The 21,769-nt window shown below is 42.5% G+C and overlaps 1 protein-coding gene and 1 non-coding gene across 2 annotated transcripts in view; both read left to right on the top strand.

Moving 5' to 3' along the window:
* The window catches only part of LOC128663414 (TP53-binding protein 1), a 94,651-nt gene extending 80,626 nt beyond the window's left edge, over nt 1–14,025 (top strand). The window contains exon 7 of the mRNA XM_053717735.1: nt 13,822–14,025. Coding sequence (XP_053573710.1) covers nt 13,822–13,904 — 83 coding nt within the window. The 3' untranslated portion in view covers nt 13,905–14,025. The remainder of the gene's footprint in view (nt 1–13,821) is intronic.
* Nucleotides 14,026–19,492: 5,467 nt separating this feature from the next.
* On the top strand, nt 19,493–19,659 carry LOC128665292 (U1 spliceosomal RNA). The gene has a single exon (XR_008403063.1). It is a non-coding gene; the product is annotated as a U1 spliceosomal RNA (small nuclear RNA).
* Nucleotides 19,660–21,769: the final 2,110 nt, after the last annotated feature.

Below are 21,769 nucleotides of genomic sequence, written 5' to 3' on the forward strand. Positions count from 1 at the left end.
CTGGGTTTTTACTCAAACCTGTTTGTGGTTCTCAAAAAGGAAGGAACTTTCAGACCAATCCTGGATCTAAAAATTCTAAACAAATTCCTCAGAGTTCCATCATTCAAAATAGAAACCATTCGGACAATTTTGCCATTGATCCAGGAAAGTCAATATATGACTACCGTGGATCTAAAGGATGCGTACCTACATATTCCTATCCACAAAGATCACCATCAGTTCCTAAGGTTCGCCTTTCTGGACAAGCATTACCAGTTCGTGGCCCTTCCTTTCGGGTTGGCCACTGCTCCCAGAATTTTTACAAAGGTGCTAGGGTCGCTCCTAGCGGTACTAAGACCGCGGGGCATTGCAGTAGCACCTTACCTAGACGACCTCTTAATACAGGCGTCTTTTCACAGAGCCAAGGCTCATACGGACATTGTTCTGGCCTTTCTAAGGTCTCACGGGTGGAAGGTGAACGTCGAAAAAAGTTCTCTGTCCCCGCTCTCAAGGGTTCCCTTCCTGGGAACACTAATAGACTCGGTAGAAATGAAAATATTTCTGACGGAGGTCAGGAAGTTAAAGCTTTTAGCTACTTGCCGAGTTCTTCATTCCATTACTCGGCCTTAGGTAGCGCAGTGCATGGAGGTAATCGGATTAATGGTTGCGGCAATGGACGTGGTCCCTTTTGCCCGAATTCATCTCAGACCACTGCAACTGTGCATGCTCAAACAGTGGAATGGGGATTATGCAGATTTGTCTCCTCAAATCCAACTGGACCAGAAAACCAGAGATTCTCTTCTCTGGTGGTTGTCTCAGGATCACCTGTCTCAGGGAATGTGCTTCCGCAGACCGGAGTGGATCATTGTAACGACCGACGCAAGTCTGTTAGGCTGGGGCGCGGTTTGGGGCCCCCTGAAAGCTCAGGGCCTATGGTCTCGGGAAGAGTCTCTTCTCCCGATAAACATTTTGGAACTGAGAGCGATATTCAACACGCTCCAAGCATGGCCTCAATTAGCGGCGGCCAAATTCATCAGATTTCAGTCGGACAACATCACGACTGTAGCATACATCAATCAGGGAGGAACAAAGAGCTCCCTAGCGATGAAGGAAGTAACCAAGATCATCAAATGGGCGGAGGATCACTCCTGCCACCTATCTGCCATTCACATCCCAGGAGTAGACAACTGGGAGGCGGATTTTCTAAGTCGCCAGACTTTTCACCCGGGGGAGTGGGAACTCCACCCGGAGGTTTTTGCTCAGCTGACTCTCAGCTATGGGGCATTCCAGAATTGGATCTGATGGCGTCCCGTTAGAACACCAGACTTCCTCTTTACGGATCCAGGTCCAGGGACTCCAAGGCAGCACTGATAGATGCTCTAGTAGCACCTTGGTCCTTCAATCTGGCTTATGTCTTTCCACCGTTTCCCCTTCTCCCTCGGCTGGTAGCCAGAATCAAACAGGAGAAGGCTTCGGTAATTCTGATAGTGCCTGCGTGGCCACGCAGGACTTGGTATGCAGACCTAGTGGACATGTCATCTGTTCCACCTTGGACACTGCCATCAAGGCAGGATCTTCTAATTCAAGGTCCATTCAAGCATCCAAATCTAGTTTCTCTACAACTGACTGCTTGGAGATTGAACGCTTAATTCTATCTAAGCGTGGGTTCTCTGAATCGGTTATAGATACTATGATCCAGGCTAGAAAGCCTGTCACAAGGAAGATTTGCCATAAGATATGGCGGAAATATCTTTGTTGGTGTGAATCCAAGGGTTACTCGTGGAGTAAAATTAGGATTCCCAGGATATTGTCTTTTCTCCAAGAAGGATTGGAGAAAGGTTTATCTGCTAGTTCCTTAAAGGGACAGATATCTGCTCTGTCTATCCTGTTACACAAGCGTCTGGCAGCAGTACCTGACGTTCAAGCGTTTGCACAGGCTTTAGTCAGAATTAAGCCTGTCTATAAACCTGTGGTTCCTCCATGGAGTCTTAATTTAGTTCTTTCAGTTCTTCAAGGGGTTCCGTTTGAACCTTTACATTCCATAGATATTAAGATATTATCTTGGAAGGTTTTGTTTTTGGTAGCTATTTCTTCTGCTCGAAGAGTTTCAGAATTGTCTGCTTTGCAGTTTAATTCACCCTATCTGGTGTTCCATGCAGATAAGGTTGTTTTGCGTACCAAACCTGGTTTTTTTCGAAAGTTGTTTCTAATAAGAATATTAACCAGGAAATCATTGTTCCTTCTCTGTGTCCTAATCCAGTTTCTAAGAAGGAACGACTATTACACAATCTTGATGTGGTTCGTGCTTTAAAATTCTATTTAAAAGCAACTAAAGATTTCAGACAAACATCATCCTTGTTTGTTGTCTATTCTGGTAAGAGGAGAGGTCAGAAAGCGACTGCTACCTCTCTTTCCTTCTGGCTGAAAAGCATAATCCGATTGGCTTATGAGACTGCTGGACAGCAGCCTCCTGAACGAATTACAGCTCATTCCACCAGAGCTGTGGCTTCCACATGGGCTTTCAAGAATGAGGCTTCTGTTGAACAGATTTGTAAGGCAGCGACTTGGTCTTCTCTGCATACTTTTGCCAAATTTTACAAATTCGATACTTTTGCTTCTTCGGAGGCTATTTTTGGGAGAAAGGTTTTGCAAGCAGTGGTGTTTTCCGTTTAGGTTACCTGACTTGTTCCCTCCCTTCATCCGTGTCCTAAAGCTTTGGTATTGGTATCCCACAAGTAAGGATGAATCCGTGGACTGGATACACCATGTAAGAGAAAACAGAATTTATGCTTACCTGATAAATTACTTTCTCTTACGGTGTATCCAGTCCACGGCCCGCCCTGGCAATTAAGTCAGGTTCAAATTTATTTTTGTAAAACTACAGTCACCACTGCACCCTATGGTTTCTCCTTTTTCTCCTAACCGTCGGTCGAATGACTGAGGGGGAGCTATATGGACAGCTCTGCTGTGTGCTCTTTGCCACTTCCTGTAGGGAATGAGAATATCCCACAAGTAAGGATGAATCCGTGGACTGGATACACCGTAAGAGAAAGTAATTTATCAGGTAAGCATAAATTCTGTTTTTTGTATTATGAATTATTTTGGTCATTTTGGCAGCACTCCCACAGTATGTGTGCTAATATATAAAATGTTTTTGATAGGTGTGCAAAACCAAACCCTCTTGTTGTAGTAACTATAGAGAGTTCTCTTGTATCGAGTACCAGAGTAGAATTCACGGGTACTATAATGGATTGAGAATTTTTCTAACAGACCAGAGATGTTGCTAGCTGGCTTCAACATGTTTTGCCCTCCTGCCCTCCCTTAGGCCTTCTGTGGCTCGGTGTATAGAGGTGATTGGTCTCCTGGTGTCCAGCATGGACACAATTTCCTTTGCCAGGTTTTCACCTCAGACTGTTGCAACTGCACATGCTGAACAGTGGAATGGCGATCATTCGGATCTGTCTCAACAGATTTCTCCGTACAACCAATCGAGAGAATCGCTCTCTTGGTGTTTTTGTCCGGATTACTTGTCCCGAGTAACGTCCGTCTTAAGACCATCCTGGGTGATTGTGACTATGGTTGCGAGTCTGTCAGGATAGGGAGCTGATTGGGGTGCCAGGAAGGCACAGGGCCTATGGACTCAGGAGGAAAGCTCCCTTCCGATCTCATTTGGATCTTCGGGCAATATTCTATGCTCCTGAAGGCTTGGCCTGTGCTGGGTTTGTCACGTTTTCAGATTCCAATCAGACAATATAACCTCGGTGGCTTACATCAACCATCAGGGGGTATCAAGATGCTCCATAGCTATGAGGGCAGTATCTTGGATTCTGGAGTGGGCGGAGACCCACATTTGTTCGCTGTCAGCGATCTACATTCCGGGTGTGGACAACTGGGAAGCAGATTTCCTCAGCAGACGATCCTTTCATCCGGGGGAATGGTCTCTCCATCTTGAGACCCAGATATGGGTCGAGGTACAGGGATCCTCAGGCAGAGCTAACAGATGCATTAGCGGTGCCTTGTAGGTTCAGTCTCATTTATCTTCTCCAGCCGTTACCACTACTTCCTAGTGTAGGGGCTCAAATCAAGCAGGCGTCAGTGATACTGATTGCTCCGTCTTGGCCGTGAAGAATATGGTTCGCATCTAGTGGGGTTGTCCTCATCTCCTCCGTGGAAGTTACCTTGTCGCAGGGATCTGCTGAACAAGGTCTCTGTGTTCATCAATGTCTAGATTCTCTGAGGCTGACTGCGTGGAGATTGAACACTTAGTCCTAGCCAAGAGAGGGTTTTCTGAGAGTTATTTTTTTCTCTTATTCAAGCTTGTAAGCTGATTGCTCGTTGCATCTATCATAAGGTGTGGAGGACCTACTTATTTTGTTCTCCAAGATGAACTGGAGAAGGGCTTTTCTGCAAGTCCCCTGAAAGGACAGTTTACGACCCTGTCTGTGTTACTGCACAATAGGTTCGCTGAGCTTCCAGATGTGCATTTGTTAAGGCTCTGCTAGGTTCAGACCTGTGTTTAGATCTAATGCTCTTCCTTGGAGTTTACATCTTGCTCTTAAAGTTTTGCAACGGGCTACGTTGGAGCCTATGCATGAAGGAGACATTAAATTGTTGTCTTGAAGGGTTCCTTTTCCACTGGCTATTGCTCCTGCGCGCAGAATATCGATTGCTGTCTTGCAATTGCGTCCCTCCTTATCTAGCTTTTATGCTGATAAGGCTGTTCTACGAATTAAGTTAGGGTTTCTTCCTAAGGTTGTGTCAAGGAACCACAATCTCTTGATTGATGTTGCGAATTATGTCCTAATCCTTCTTCGTAAAAGGAACATTTTATAACGTAATTCTGTATGTGGTTTGTGCCTTGAAGTTCTATCTTCAGGCCACGGAGAAATTTAAGCAAACTTTTTTCTCTGTTCTCCTTTCCGGGAAGCGTAGGGGTCAGAGGGCCTCTTCGACTTCCTTATCTTCTTTGGCTGAGGAGTGTCATCCGTTTAGCATAGAGTCAGCGGGACATAAGCCTCCTCTGAGGATTACAGCTCATTCTACGAGAGCAGTGGTTTCCTCTTGGGCCTTCAAAAATGAGGCCTCTGGATCAGATTTGTAAGGTGGCTACCTGCTCCTCCTTACATACTTTTTCCAGACTTTACAAGTTTTATGTTTTTGCTTCTGCTGAAGCAGCCTTCGGGAGAAAGGTGGTGCCCTCAGATTAGGGTCCGCCTCTTTTCCCCCTCCCATTAGAATTCCGTGTACTCTAGAGCTTGGGTATATGTTTCCCAAAAGTAAGGTATGCAGATGTGGACTCTTCCCATATTAAGAAGGAAAACTTAAATTATGCTTAACAGATAATTTATTTTCCTTCTATATGGGAAGAGTCAAGAGCTCCTGCCCATGCTCTTCGATGTGCGTCCCTAAATTTAAATTTCTTCTTCTGGCACCTTTTTCACCCTGATATTTCTCCTACTTTTCCTTTTTCCCTCGGCAGAATGACTGTGGTTTTGAGGAAGTGGGGGAGGTTTTTATGCCTTTGGCTGGGGTGTCTTTGCCTCCTCCTGGTGGACAGGTTCAGTATTTCCCAAAAGTATGGTGGCCAGGTTCAGTATTTCCCAAAAGTAAGGAATGCAGCTGGGGACTCTTCCCATACAGAAGGAAAGAAAATTATCTGGTACACATAATTTAAGTTTTTGTGTCAATCCCAGCTTGTTTTATGTCCCTTTAATTCTCATGGTACTCTTTGTTTAAGAGATTCCTAGGTAGATTATGTGCATGTCTGGAGCACTATGTGGCAGGAAATAGTGCTACCATCTAGTGCTCTTGCAAATGGATAAGTTATGCAAAACTGCTGCCTTATTGTGCTGCAGACACATGCACGCTTCTGAACTTACCTCAATTGCTTTTCATAAAAGGATAACAAGAATGACAGGAAAAAAAATTAATAGAAGTAAATTAGAGAGTTATTTAAATTGTATGCTTTATCTGAATCATAAGAAAAACGCATGCAGAGCAGACACAGGAAACAAACTAGAAATGGACTACAAAGGTCACAGAAATGTTAAGATATTAAGTAAGCAAAAGCGGTTTCACTAGGGGTTGCAGAGGGAAAATGGCAGTGCATACTAGTACGACGGGTTACAGCAGTCAAAAAAAAATAAAAATCCTGGGGTTATAGGAGTCTGCACCATGTTATTGGAAAACATAGGCATAAATACTCCACCATGGAACTACACTAAGATACCTATGAAATGTAGGCTTTATAGTTTATATATCTAGTATCTCTGTCTATAGGTGCAAGTATGCATGATCTTCTTTTCACTTAAAAAATCAACAAAGTATGTTAACTGATCGAAGGTGCCCAAACTGTTGTATACAGTTATGGCAATGTGGGACTGAGATTTGCTGGGCTTGAGAGTAAAGATTTAACATTAATTACCTTTTAAAAGTTTGCCTTAACCTTACATTACTATAACCTTTCTGTGAATGTCAGTGTTAAGCTGAAATTCACACAGTATTTTATATGTGTATCTGATTCTCTCCCCTCAAAGGGAAATTTCTAACACAAAAGTAAAATGCTTTTGTTTGTTATTGTTATAGTATATTATTTTTGTAGGTGTGTCCCCTTCTGATTTTGTTTAAACCTTTCAAATGTGTAGCAGATATAGCTAAAGTCCTGTTTGGGAGGCTCAATTCAATACCGCACTTAGCATGACATGCTGAGCCAATAGAAGTATAAACCCAAGTCAACAATCACAGGCCGGTTCCTACTCAGGAGCAAAATTTGTTGTGGCTCTTAAGCAGGACTTACAAACGAAATGTACAAAAAATATACACAATGGTGATAAATGTGATCTAATAATAAAAATATCATAGGATATGTTTATCTAAATAATGGTGACAAATTAAGTGATCCGATGATCTAGCTGATCCTCAAAGGAAAGAAAACGTAAAATTGTGTAATACTGTAGAAAATGTGAATTCAAATCTCAATGGACGATTCAGTACTCACGTGAAATAGTTTGTGGACTGTTCCAATTTCGGACCCCGACCATCATCTATATGCACTGAAAATCTGACGTTTTCATGTATTTTGATACGTTTTAAATAAATGTTATTGTCTCTATGGGATACTGTTTGCCTACCAGTATAAACGTGTGTGTGTGCGCCTTTAGAGAGCTTATTATAGCTCCATTACATGTGAGTAGTGACTTGTTCATTGAGATTTGAATTCACATTTTTCTACAGTATTACACTATTTTACGTTTTTCTTTCCTTTTGAGGATTTCCTAGATCATCAGATTACTTCATTTGTCACCATTATTTAGATAAACATATCCTTTATTTGATATTTTTATCTTAAGCAGGACTTTACATATGTGTTTTGGTGGTATTTTTTGCCTTAGAATGTCCATTTTTACAGTCATGCTTACGGATGTAAGGTGCTGTTGTTATTGTTTTTTCTTTTACAAGATACGATGAGTCCACGGATTTCATCCTTACTTGTGGGATATCGCCTCCTGGTCAGCAGAAGGAGGCAAAGAGCACCACAGCAGAGCTGTATATATATAGCTCCTCCCTTCCCTCCCACCCCAGTCATTCTCTTTGCCCGTGTTAGTGATAGGAAGAGGTAAAGTGAGGTGTTAGTTTAGATTCTTCAATCAAGAGTTTATTATTTTTAAAATGGTACCGAGTGCTATTTTTCTAAGGGTGTAGCTGTATTCCTTGTCAGCCTCTAGAGTAGAGCTACAGGTGGCTTTAAAGCAATGGGAACTGGTGGGGTTTTACCCTCACTGCTCCTCCCATACTTGTGCTGCCCTTCAATTTTGATGGTCTTAGCAGATAGTAACTAAGGCCCTTTCTGTGTCCACAGACCTACAGGATGGAGAAGACCTCTTGATCCTGTGGATGTGCCATGCTGTCGATCAGCATAGAGGTAAGTGCAGTCTTTATTTTTCTGGGCAAAATTGCTATCTCAGAAATGGCTGTACTTTTTCTGTTGGGGATAAAAGGCTCTCTGGGAGGGTTTTCCTTGCTAACAGAGTGTGGGTTCTCATGTGTCATGTAAACCAACACTATAGTGTAATTTTGCCATTAGTAATATTCTTGCTGCACTTTATCATGGCTTTTACTGTAAGGCACATTACTATTTTCTGACTAGTTGTACTGGCTGACGCTGGGGATACTGGACACTCCGGTTCAGGGTGGTGTATTTGTGGCACTAAATGGATTTTATTGTGCTGCAAGCATGTCTGTGTCGGTCTGTTATTAACATATTACAGTGGACGGCGTGTTTCTTGAACGACTTAGGTGACGCCCACGAAGGGCGGGACTTCCTTTGGCGCGCTGGGACTGGAAAATAGCCGGAAGGTCCCGACTGCCACGATCGCATGGTTAGGTGCTAAGCAGGGGGTCTTGGTTGTTATAAGATCGATCCGGACCTTGTGCCTTAGAGTGGTCGGTGGACCTTGGGGGCAGGTAGGCGCCTCAGCAGAGCTGTTGAGGTGAGGTGCTGTTTCCATATTTTTTTAACATTATTTAAGAACCTTAACGATTGATATATAGGTTTTCATTTTTTTTAAAGGCACAGTTGTTTTTCAGAATCCTTTGCTCTGACAAGTATTCTGTTTTTGCGGCTAAGCTCCGTGTATTTTGGCTATTATTTCTGTACCTTTAATATTTAAAGAGACTAGACCAATTTTTTTTTTGCTTGTTTTTTTGTGATCATGGATTCAGATGTTATTCGAACTGTACCATGTTCTATGTGTTTGGATGCCACTGTGGAACCCCCTGTTCCTTTTTGCCCTTCATGCATTGAGAGGGCTTTACACTATAAAGACCACATTTTTTTTGATAAATCTTTGCCTAAAGCGGATGCTTCTCAGGAATATACGGATGAGATGCAGAGTATGCCACAGCTTTCTCCCCAAGCGTCACAGCCCTTAACGCCCGCTCAGGCGGTGACTTGTATTGCGCCAGTTTCTGCAGCATTTACGTTAAGACATAGCGGCAGTAATGTCTTCTACACTTTCTGATGCGTTATCTAACTTTCCCATATTGCACGGCAAGCGTACAGGAAGTGACAATTGTGTAGTCAATGCAACCTCTGATTCTCTGATAGAAATTACGGACATACCTTCCCGGGGCTCTGAGTTAGAGGGTACGGAGGTCCTGTCTGAGGGTGAACTCTGATTCAGGGAGTGCCTTGCCCCTGACTGATTCTGAGGTTTCTTTCAGGTTTAAGCTTGAACACCTTTGTTTATTACTGAGGGAGGTGTTGGTTACTCTGGATGATTGTGACTCAGTAGTGGTCCCTCCAGAAAAATTGAGTAAGTTGGACAAATATTTGGAAGTTCCTTCTTACTCAGATGTTTTTCCTGTTCCGAAGAGGACTTCGGAGATTATTGCGAAAGAATGGGAGAGACCAGGCATTCCCTTCTCTCCTTCGCCCGCATTTAAAAAGATGTATCCTATTGCTGACGCTATTAGGGATTCTTGGCAGATGGTCCCTAGAGTAGAGGGAGCCATTTCTACCCTGGCTAAACAAACTACTGTGCTTTTAAGGACCCTATGGATAAGAAGTTGGAGGGTCTCCTTAAGATGATTTATGTTCACGAGGGATTTCTTTTGCAACCGGCGGCCTGCATCATTAAAGTTACCAGTGCGGCCGCTTATTGGATTGATGCTCTGGAAGAGTCTCTTAAGACAGAGACTCCTTTGGAAGAGATACAGGACCGGATTAAAGCTCTTAAGTTAGCTAATTTGTTTATTACGGATGCTTCTCTGCAGATTACTAAATTGGCGGCTAAGAGGTCGGGTTTTGCCATTTTAGCGCGCAGGGTTTTATGGTTGAAGTCTTGGTCTGCGGATGTGTCATCCAAGTCTAAGCTTTTGGCTATTCCTTACAAGGGAAAAAAGACCCTGTTCGGGCCTGACTTGAAGGAAATTATTTCTGACATCTCGGGAGGCAAGGGTCACCTCCTCCTTCAAGATAAAAAGTCCAAACAGAGAGGGTGACAGAGTAATTTTCGTTCCTTTCGAAATTTCAAGGGAGTCCCCTCTTTCTCTAAACAGGAAGGGAATTATTCGCAAACCAAGTCCACTTGGAGACCCAACCAGTCTTGGAACAAGGGTAAACAATCCAAGAAGCCTGCTGCTGCTACCAAGTCAGCATGAAGGTTTGGCCCCCTATCCGGGACCGGATTTAGTAGGGGGCAGACTCTCTCTCTTTTTGTCCAGGCTTGGATAAGAGATGTTCAGGATCCCTGGACACTAGAAATTGCATCTCAGGGGTATCAGAGTTCAGAAATCCACCCCCCCCCCCAGAGGAAGGTTCCTTCTTTCTCGATTATCTGCAGACCAGATAAAGAGAGAGGCGTTCTTACGTTGTGTAGAAGACCTCTCCTCCATGGGAGTAATATGTCCTGTTCCAGTACGGGAACAGGGACAGGGGTTTTATTCAAATATGTTTGTAGTTCCCAAAAAGGAAGAAACGTTCCGACCTATTTTAGATCTCAAAAGTCTGAACAAGTTTCTCAGAGTTCCATCTTTCAAGATGGAAACTATTCGTACCATTCTTCCATTGATCCAGGATGGTCAATTTATGACTACCGTGGATCTAAAGGATGCATATCTTCATGTTCCTATTCACAGAGATCATCACAAGTTCCTGAGGTTTGCCTTTCTGGACAACCATTTCCAGTTTGTGGCTCTTCCTTTCGGCCTGGCCACAGCTCCCAGAGTTTTCACAAAGGTTCTGGGGTCTCTGCTGGCAGTTCTAAGACCGAGGGGCATTGCGGTAGCGCCTTATCTAGACGATATTCTGATCCAGGCATCCTCTTATCATCTAGCAAGGTCTCATACCGACCTTGTTCTCTCCTTCCTGAGGACTCACGGGTGGAAGGTAAATCTGGGAAAGAGTTTGTGATTCCACAGACAAGGGTTCCCTTCTTGGAACTCTAATCGACTCTCTTGCCATGAAAATTTTCCTGACGGAAGTCAGGAAGTTAAAGATCATATCTACATGCATATCTACATCTACAGTCCAATCCTCGGCCGTCAGTGGCTCAGTGCATGGAGGTAATCGGATTGATGGTGGCAGCGATGGACGTCGTTCCTTTTGCTCGGTTTCATCTCCGGCCTCTACAACTGAGCATGCTCAGGCAGTGGAATGGAGATTATACAGATTTGTCTCCTCAAATAATTCTAGATCAGGAGACCAAGGACTCTCTTCTATGGTGGTTGTCGCTGGCTCATCTGTCCCAGGGGACATGCTTTCGCAGACCCTCGAGGGTGATAGGGACAACGGATGCCAGCCTACTTGGATAGGGTGCAGTCTGGAACTCTCTGAGGGCCCAGGGTGTATGGTCTCAGGCGGAGTCTATTCTTCCCATCAATATTCTAGAGTTGAGGGCCATATTCAATGCGCTTCAAGCTTCGGCCCGATTCATCAGGTTTCAGTCGGACAACATCACAACGGTAGCTTACATCAATCATCAGGGAGGAACAAGAAGTTCCTTAGTGATGACAGAAGTCTCCAAGATAATTCAGTGGGCGGAGTTGCACTCTTGCCATCTGTCAGCAATCTACATCCCAGGGGTGGAGAACTGGGAGGCGGATTTTCTGAGCAGACAGAAGTTTCATCCGAGAGAATGGGAACTCCATCCGGAGGTATTTTCCAGCCTGCTTCTCAGATGGGGCAGGCCGGAATTAAATCTCATGGCATCTCGCCAGAATGCCAAGCTTCCGAGATACGGGTCCAGATCCAGGGATCCTCAGGTGGAGCTGATAGATGCCTTGGCAGTTCCTTGGTCGTTCAACCTAGCTTATGTATTCCCTCCATTTGCGCTTCTTCCCCGGGTAATTGCCCGAGTCAAACAGGAGAGGGCATCACTGATCCTCATCGCTCCTGCGTGGCCTCGCAGGGTTTGGTACGCTGATCTGGTGGACATGTCATCTCAGCCACCGTGGAAGCTTCCATTGAGGAAAGATCTTCTCATTCAGGAACCCTTCCTTCATCCGAATCTAGTTTCTCTGCAGCTGACTGCTTGGAGATTGAACACTTAATTTTATCTAAGCAAGGTTTTCCTGATTCGGTCATAGATACTTTAATTCAGGCACGTAAGCCTGTTACGAGGAAGATTTACCATAAGATATGGCGTAAATATCTTTATTGGTGTGAATCCAAGGGCTATTCATGGAGTAGGGTTCGGATTCCAAGGATTCTGTCTTTCCTCCAAGAGGGATTGGAGAAGGGATTGTCGGCTAGTTCCTTAAAGGGACAGATTTCGGCTTTATCTATTTTGTTACACAAGCGTCTGGCAGATGTTCCAGATGTGCAAGCTTTTTGTCAGGCTCTGACTAGAATCAGACCTGTATTTAGACCAATTGCTCCTCTTTGGAGTTTGAAATTAGGTCTGAGAGTTCTTCAAGGGGTTCAGTTTGAATCTATGCATTCCATTGATATTAAGTTATTATCTTGGAAAGTTTTATTTTTGGTCGCTTTTTCCTCTGCTCGAAGAGTTTCTGAGCTTTCGGCGTTAGTGTGATTCTCCTTATCTTATTTTCCATTCGGATAAGGTGGTTTTACGTACTAAACATGGTTTTCTTCCTAAAGTTGTTTCAGACAAGAATATTAATCAGGAGATTGTGGTTCCTTCCTTGTGTCCTAATCCTTCTACGAAGGAACGTTTGTTACATAATTTAGACGTAGTCGGTGCTTTGAAGTTCTACTTACAAGCAACTAAGGATTTTCGTCAATCGTCTTCCTTGTTTGTAGTTTTTTCTGGAAAACGTAGGGGTCAGAAAGCTACGGCTACCTCTTTCTTTTTGGCTGAAGAGTATCATCCGCTTTGCTTATGAGACTGCTGGACGGCAGCCTCCTGATAGAATTACGGCTCATTCCATTAGGGCTGTGGCTTCCTCAGGAAATTGTTGTTCCTTCCTTGTGTCCTAATCCTTCTTCTAAGAAGGAGCGGCTGTTACATAATTTGGACGTGGTCCGTGCTTTAAAGTTTTACTTACAGGCCACTAATGATTTTCGTCAATCGTCTTCCCTGTTTATTGTGTTTTCTGGGAAGCATAGGGGTCAGAAGGCTACTGCTACCTCTCTTTCATTTTGGCTGAAGAGTATCATCCGGTTTGCATATGAGACTGCTGGACAGCAGCCTCCTGTACGAATTACGGCTCATTCCACTAGAGCTGTGGCTTCTTCATGGGCCTTCAAAAATGATGCTTCTGTTGAACAGATCTGCAAAGCAGCTACTTGGTCGTCTCTTCACACTTTCCAAATTTTCCAAATTTGATACCTTTGCTTCTTTGCTTCTTCTGAGACTGTTTTTGGGAGGATAGTTCTTCAAGCAGTGGTGCCTTCTGTTTAGGTTCCCTGTCTTGTCCCTCCCGTTTCATCCGTGTACTATAAGCTTTGGTATTGTATCCCACAAGTAAGGATGAAATCCGTGGACTCATCGTATCTTGTAAAAGAAAAGGAAATTTATTCTTACCTGATAAATTTGTTTCTTTTACGATACAATGAGTCCACGGCCCACCCTGTTTTTTCGAGACCGTTTTTTATTTTTGTTAAACTTCAGTCACCTCTGCACCTTGGCCTTTTCCTTTCTCTTCATAACTTTGGTCGAATGACTGGAGTGAGAGGGAAGGGGGGAGCTATATATATACAGCTCTGCTGTGGTGCTCTTTGCCTCCTCCTGCTGACCAGGAGGCGATATCCCACAAGTAAGGATGAAATCCGTGGACTCATTGTATTGTAAAAGAAACAAATTTATCAGGTAAGAATAAATTTCCTTTTTTACATTAGGGACATTTTATGGTTTTGTTTTTTGTTTTTCTTTCTTTTAGAACCTCACTGTGTTGGCACTGAAGCTTTTAGAAGAAAAGAAGAATCTGTAGAACGTAGTCTGGATGAAGAGCCCATACAGTAATATAATGCTAGCATATTAAGTTTCTCTGTTTAATTATTATACTGATTAATTTAAATAGTAGTACATTTCCTTGATCTTTCTATAGATGTTTGTTTATGTCTAATAAAACCACTTCATATTATATTATTATATTTAAACCAAACATAAGCAAAACAAGCTAAAACAATAATTGAAAGCCAAAGTTATATAAAATCACATATAAAATGTACAAGATTTCAAGCCTTTCCCAATAAGATAGATGTTATTTCTGGTAAGTGTCAAGTCTCCAGCAGAATAATAGTTTCCCTGGGCAATTGTGCTGTGAACATCTAATTTTTGTAGCAGTGCAGGGATGACAAGGTTTCCAAAGATATCTTCCAAAATTACACATTCTGCACCTTCAGAATAGATAAGTCACCACATGGCTACATTTCAACAAAGCTCCACGTGTCCTGCAGCCACATTATTATAGGGATCCCTCCAGTTCGTTCATCCTCCTCATTCCAAGGGGTGTTCCAGTTTCCATGGTATTGGTCATTCCTCAATCGCTAATCATAGACAATGCAGACACTACCTGTGTGGACTAGCTTCTAAGTAATACTCAGCAAACAGCTGTTTGTATTAGGTCTGTGTCACATGACCAACATGACGCATTTTGCTTCTCCCCTCGTGGTTTGGTCTTGGGGCTTCATTGGATGTATCCATTTCAAGTTTGGAGATTCCTTATATTAACACCAGCCATTACGTAATCTAGTGTCCTCTTCTTTGCTTTATATGTTCATTATTTATTTTGCCCTCTTCATCTAATTTAGCTCTTAAAAACTGAGGATTTCTTTCTTATGACATGGTAGTCCATGGGATCATCATTTACTGTTGGGGAATATCACTCCTGGCCAGCAGGAGGAGGCAAAGAGCACCACAGCAAAGCTGTTAAAGGGATACTACACCCAAATTTTTTATTTTATGATTCAGATAGAGCATGCAGTTTTAAGCAACTGTCTAATTTACTCCTATTATCAATGTTTCTTCCTTCTCTTGCTATCTTTATTTGCAAAAGCAAGAATGTAAGGTTATGAGCCAGCCCATTTTTGGTTCAGCACCTGTGTAGAGCTTGCTGATTGGTTTGCTACATTTAGCCACCAGTCATCAAGCGCTACCCAGGTAGTGAACCAAAAATGGTCCAGCTCTTAAGCTTATAATTCTTCTTTTTCAAATAAAGATAACATGAGAACAAAGAAAAATTGATAAATAGGAGTAAATTAGAAAGTTGCTTAAAATTGCATGCTGTATCTGACACATGAAAGAAATAAAAATTGGGTTTAGTATCACTTCCCTTCCCACAATCCCCAGTCATTCTCTTTGCCTCTAGTGCAAGGAGGTGGTGAAGTAATTAGGTGTCTGATAAAGATTCTTCTATCAAGATATTTTTTTTTTGTTTGTTTTGAAGCCAGGGCAGGCTTGCTCTATCTTCCATCACAAGCTGGGTCTAGCCGTTCTCCACATTAGTCTCTTCAGCAGGGCAGTGGTGGCTTTAAAGCAGTTAGGAACTTGTGGGGTGGGCCTTACTGCGTTTTCCTAACATGCTGCTGCCCTGGTTTAGAAAGCCTGAGTAGGTTTACTCTTTCTTTTTCCACAGGTCTCTGTGAGAAGCGTCATCCTCTCATACCAGGTGAACTGTCCTCCTGCCGGACAGCTGGATGTGCAGGTAAGTGCCTTTTTTGTCTTCTGGGGCTAGGAGGCTGGCACTGCAGAGGTTAAGGACTCTAGGCTGATGCTGCACTTAATATGGGACATAAATACCTTCATAGAGAAGTTTTTTCTCTGGCAGGGGCAGGCACTGAAATGTATGTGATTATGGAGAGGAAGGAGTTAATTCCTCCTTTGTGGCTCAGCTTACTCGTAATTTGTGTACTTTTTGTGGGTGCACATTAAATAACAGAGGCTTTGCGTTTCAGTTAACTGTAGACCTTTTAATATTTTTATTTAGTTTCAGGTCCTACTGTGTGGCCATTAGGAGAGCGCAAGTTTTAATGAGGGCACCATTCCTATAACTGTCTTAAAAGCTACACCGCTCTTTTGTTAACTCAATTTTAATAAAGCTTCTGTTCCCTGCTAAAATTTTGGAGGTTCCGTTTTTCTTGTGCCCTGCTGTGACAGAGACCTCCGTGTCTCTTGGGGTATGCCGTTGATTTTGATATTAAGGGTTCTCAGGAGAACGGAATACTAAAATTCTCGTCTTTTGTTGATGGTCCCGCCTCCTTCTTTTAACAGAGTGGAGTAGCGGCGCCATCTTTAGCTGATCGAGCACTCATGTTAGGAGCCTGATCCACTCGGTTTTTAGATGCGGGGTATTGCTAGAATGGGAGCGCAGTTTCTTGCTACTTAGTCCTTTCCTAGCAAGTTTTATAAGTTTTTCTTAGCCCCTTATGAAGGTAGTATGTAATCAGAATATAACTACCCTGTTTTCTTTGTCAAATGAGGGCGCAGTTTTTTTGCTAGAATTTTCCTTTTAGCATATTGGTTCTGAATAGTAGCTTGCGCTGGGCAGCAATTGCTCATGGATTGAATCCTTGGATGTCTGTAGATATTCAATCACATTCACCATGTGGACTTCTCTTAAAGGGACAGTAGTGTTTTTTTTTTTTATGAGAATAAAATGTTGTTATGCTTTGGGGAAGTAATTCTGCATGTTAATGTAAAGTTTCCGTTTCATTTTTATAAGACCTACTTCCCTGTATGTCAATTTTATATGATAAAATCTAAGAACAATAACTAGATTGCTAGAGTATATAAATAATTTTATTATGAGCCTGATGTTTCCCAGGAAGAAGCTGTTTAGGCAATGCCACAGCTTTCTCCTCTTTTGTCCCAAGCTTTACAACCGTCACATACAGTGCCCGGTGGTTCCTCTCAATCTCCTGGAAGAGTGTATTTGCCCGCAGATTTTACAGCTCAGCTACTCTCTGTGGTATTTGTAGCTTTATCTGTTTTTCCTTTTCAGAAGAATAGCAAGAGGAAAATTAGATATTCAGATAGAAAGGTTTCTGTTGCTCCTGCTGCTACTTAGTTTTCTCTCCCTCATAGGGCTTATGAGGTGGATACGTCAGTAGCCTCTGAGGGTGAAGTTTCAGAGTTGGACAGTATAATTCCTTTATCTGATGCTGGAGGAGTATCCTTCAGATTTTAGCTTGAACACCACCTGTATGGTTGAGGAGGTTTTGGCTACTTTGGAGCGACTCCGATACGTCTGTCGTTGTCAATCCCTAACAAATCTAGTAAGCTTTATAAATTATAGGATTCTTCTGTGGAAGTTTTTCCTTCCATTTGTCTTTTTATAAGGATGTCCTGTTGCTGTCTCCTTGTAATATCATGACGCATGGTGCTTTCCGTAGTAGGATCTTTCTACTCTGGCCGAGAAAACTACGCTTTCTAGAGAGGGTAGCTGTTCTTCTCAGGATCATTTGTCTAAGATGATGGCGTACAGGGCAAGTGTGGCATCTTATTGGTGCAACGCTTTGGTTGATCCATTTGGGAGGATCTCCTTTAAGGAGGAGATCCAGGACAGAATTAGGTTCTTAAGCTAACCAATTCCTGTTTTCTGAGGTTACCATGCTAGAGCCAGTATATCTGGCTTCTCTTTGCTAGACCAAGCAGCCCATGTAATCTAGTGGTTAGTTTTTGTGGCTTTGTAACTCAGAGTTTGTTGGCTCAGATCCAGCTGCTGGCGCTGGATGTCCATTATCAGGTCCATTGGATGTTTCGTCAGAGTCCTAGCTTCTGGCGTTTCCTTACAAGGGTTAGACCTTGTTTGGGTCTGATCTGTCAAAAAAAAATTTCTGATAGGTCAGGAAAAAGGTTCCATAGACCTAAGGAGTTGGCCCCAACCCAGGATCAAGGTTCAGGTGAGGGGCTGAATCTCTCTGTTGGATACGAGATGTCTCACATAGGCTGAGGACATAGTATTCCAGGTGGTCTGCATAGAATTCTTTCATGCTTCCAGAGGCAGGTTCTTCCTCTTTATCTGCAGGTCAGATAACGGTGAGACATTATTGAAGCGCGTCTGGACCTCTCTTGCTTATAAGTGATAGTACCAGTTTCTACATGTGAACAGGGTTTCATCAAGTTTTCTCAGAGTACTGTCCTTCAATTGGAAACCAGTGGTTCCATTCTTCCTTGGGTCCAAGAGGGTCAGTTCATGGTGACCATAGACCTGGAGGACGTGTGTTTTCAGTTCTTGACCTTTGCTTCTCTGTCAAACTCTTCAGTTTTGTGAGGTCTTTCTTCATTTCCTCGGAGAGCAGTGAATCTGAAAATGAGTTCCCTTGTTCCAGCTGCAAGGGTATTTTCTTAGGGGATTATATATTTGGCCTTTCAATGGCTTAATGTATGGAGTAAGTGGTCTGATGGTTGTTTTATTGGACATCATCCCTTTGCCCGATTCCATTTTAGAATCTGCTGTTAGGCAAATTCAGAAAGTGGTCCAAGGATCTTGTGACTCTGTCTTGTAGGGTAGATCTAGATCTGTCAACATGAGATCTTCCCCGTGGAAATTAGTGGCAGAGCGCTCGCTTAGCTTGCAAGAAGTAGCGGGATTGTTCCCACATTTTTCAGAATATTTAGGGTTCTCAGAGGGTGCATGCTTTCGGAGACCTTCCTGAGTTATGGTAACCCGGTCGTTAGCCTATTGGGTCGGTGACTAGAGATTTGGGAGTCTGCGCTCTCTGTATCCTTCTTGATTTTCAATTCTCTGAGGGATTGGCCTCAGTTGTCATTTCCGAGTAGCCGGATTCTAGTGGAACATTTTCTTTTCTGTGATTTTTATTAACCACCTGGGAGAAACCTGGGTTCCTTGGCCGCTTATTGGCGTGAATTGTTCGGGGACGAACAATCATACAGTTTTTTTATCCACTATTCTCAATTCACGATACCGGGAGCGGACTTGTTGAGTAGTCAGATCTCTCATCCCTGGGAGTGGGTGCTTCTCCCGGAGGTGTTCTCCAGTCTACACCTCAAATGGGGGGTGCTGGAGTTGGAGATGGCAGTATGCCTAGTTTCCGAGTTATGTTAATGGTCTGGAATTTAGCAGGTTGTTCTGTTAAATATCCTGGTGGTTACTGAGGTTGTCAGTCTGAGATCCCTTTTCCTCTGTTTGCTCTCCTTCCATGAGTCATTGCTTGTACCAACTTAGGAGTGAGCTTCGATTTTTGTAATAGTTCCTTTTATTCTAACAGGATCTGGTATTCAGATCTAACGGAAATGTAATTTTTCCACCTTGGTGGTTTTTCCTGAGAGAGGACCTTTCTAGTTCAGGGTCCATTCTTTTTTCCTTAGAGTTTTCTGTGTGGAGATTGAATGCTTAGTTCTGTCTGAGCATTGTTTTTCTAGGACTTAGTGGCCTAAGGGATAACTACCCTGTCTGGCAAACTGAAGGCTTAGAGTTTGAATCCTGCTGTGGCAGCTTTCTTTAATTTGTGACCATGATTCAGGCTTGCAGCCTGTTTCTGGTGTTTTTTCCATAAGGTATGTGTAAACTCCCTGATGGAGGTAAATCCCAGGACTACTCTTAGAAATAGGGTCAGGATTCCTAGGGGTTTTGATCTTTCTCTATCATGTTTACCTGGCAGGGGGATCTTAGCATGATTACTAAGGTGGCTCTCCAAGGGCGAGGCTGGTTCATTGCTCCCTGAGCCCGCTGACTTCTGTGATTTCCCCACATGCGGAAAACTCAACTGCACAATTTTTTGGGAGTGAGGTTCTGCGTGTGCATTTTCCCATGAAAACTACACAGGCGTGTGGCGGATGTTCCAGAGTTGCTACCTTTTTGTCAGGCCCTGGACAGAATCAGGCCTGTGTTTAGATCGGTGTGTCCACCTTGGAGTCTTGACTTTGTTCTTAGAGTTTTGCTTCAGGCTCCTTTTGGGCCTATGCAATCCATAGATAAGTTTTTTTTTTTTATTTTGTAAGGTTCAACGAAGGAAAAATCAACGATGTTAGGTAAATATAAGAGCCTCTATTTAGGAACTGTGTCCTGTATTGCCCTATATTAGGGTAGATAAGCCACTTTTTTACACTAAATATCCCTTCCCCATCCTTCCCACAATATGCCCCAAATGTTACAACAAATGTTACAAACACCAAATAAAAATGTAAATTAGTAGATAGTCTGAAATTAACAGAGTGCAGTTAAAATAAACACGAAGCCCCTAACGCGGTCGCGTTTCACTTATACGCTTCCTCAGAGGGGTCCGGCGCGCCGTTTGACTCAAGCTATTATTGGGTTACTAAACCCTCCTACTGTGCTTCAGATTGGTCCGTTGTGTGGAGCAAAAATGTAAGCTATTGGTACATTGAGCTGTCAATACAGATCAGTTAATTGAATGAAAACAACTTAACTCTGTGTGCGCCGTATAAAATACAGAGTTGGAGGTTTGTGCACACTTCGACAAATTGTGTTACATAGGATTTTAATTTGATTGGAATTTGTAGAAAAATGTGTAGATTTTCCGTGTTCTTTCTCGAAAGATAATAACTAAAAGTAATGACTGCGTATAAGTATGTTATGATAGAAGACATAAATATTGATAACCCATGTCGGGGTTCATGAAAAAAAATATTGCTTTTTATGTAATAAAATAAAAGTAGATCATTCTGAGAGTACAGTACTGCATTATGTGTATATGGTGATAATAAATAGCTTAAAAAATATTTATTTTTATGTAATAAGATAAAAGTAGGTCATGCTGATCATGCTGTGTTGGTACATTGAGCTGCCAATACAGATCAGTTAATTGAATGAAGACAAATTAACTCTGTGTGTGCCGTATAGGATACAGAGTTGGAGGTTTGTGCACATATCGACAAATTGTGTTACATAGGATTTTAATTTGATTGGAATTTGTAGGGAAATGTGTAGATTTTCTATGTTCTTTCTCGAAAGCTAATAACTAAAAGTAATGACCGCGTATAAGTATGTTATGATAGAGGGCATAAATATTGATAACCCATGTCGGGGCTCATACAAAAAAATATTGCTTTTTATGTAATGAGGTGAAAATAAATCATGCTGAGTACAGCACTGCATTATGTTTATATAGTTGCTAATAAATAGCTTAAAAATATTGCTTTTTATGTGATAAGGTAAAAGTAGATCATACTGATTCTGCTATTGGTACATTGAGCTGTCAATACAAATCAGTTAATTGAATGGAAACAAACTAAGCTCTGTATGCGCTGTATAGGATACAGAGTTGGAGGTTTGTGCACACATCGTTTCAGGGTTCATACAAAAGAATATTGTTTTCTTTCATGTAATTAGCAAGAGTCCATGAGCTAGTGACGTATGGGATATACATTCCTACCAGGAGGGGCAAAGTTTCCCAAACCTCAAAATGCCTATAAATACACCCCTCACCACACCCACAATTCAGTTTTACAAACTTTGCCTCCGATGGAGGTGGTGAAGTAAGTTTGTGCTAGATTCTACGTTGATATGCGCTCCGCAGCAAGTTGGAGTCCGGTTTTCCTCTCAGCGTGCAGTGAATGTCAGAGGGATGTGAGGAGAGTATTGCCTATTTGAATGCAGTGATCTCCTTCTACGGGGTCTATTTCATAGGTTCTCTGTTATCGGTCGTAGAGATTCATCTCTTACCTCCCTTTTCAGATCGACGATATACTCTTATATATACCATTACCTCTGCTGATTCTCGTTTCAGTACTGGTTTGGCTTTCTACAAACATGTAGATGAGTGTCCTGGGGTAAGTAAATCTTATTTTCTGTGACACTCTAAGCTATGGTTGGGCACTTTGTTTATAAAGTTCTAAATATATGTATTCAAACATTTATTTGCCTTGACTCAGAATGTTCAACTTTCCTTATTTTTCAGACA

Source organism: Bombina bombina, chromosome 6 (assembly GCF_027579735.1).
Source record: "Bombina bombina isolate aBomBom1 chromosome 6, aBomBom1.pri, whole genome shotgun sequence".
NCBI lineage: Eukaryota > Metazoa > Chordata > Amphibia > Anura > Bombinatoridae > Bombina > Bombina bombina.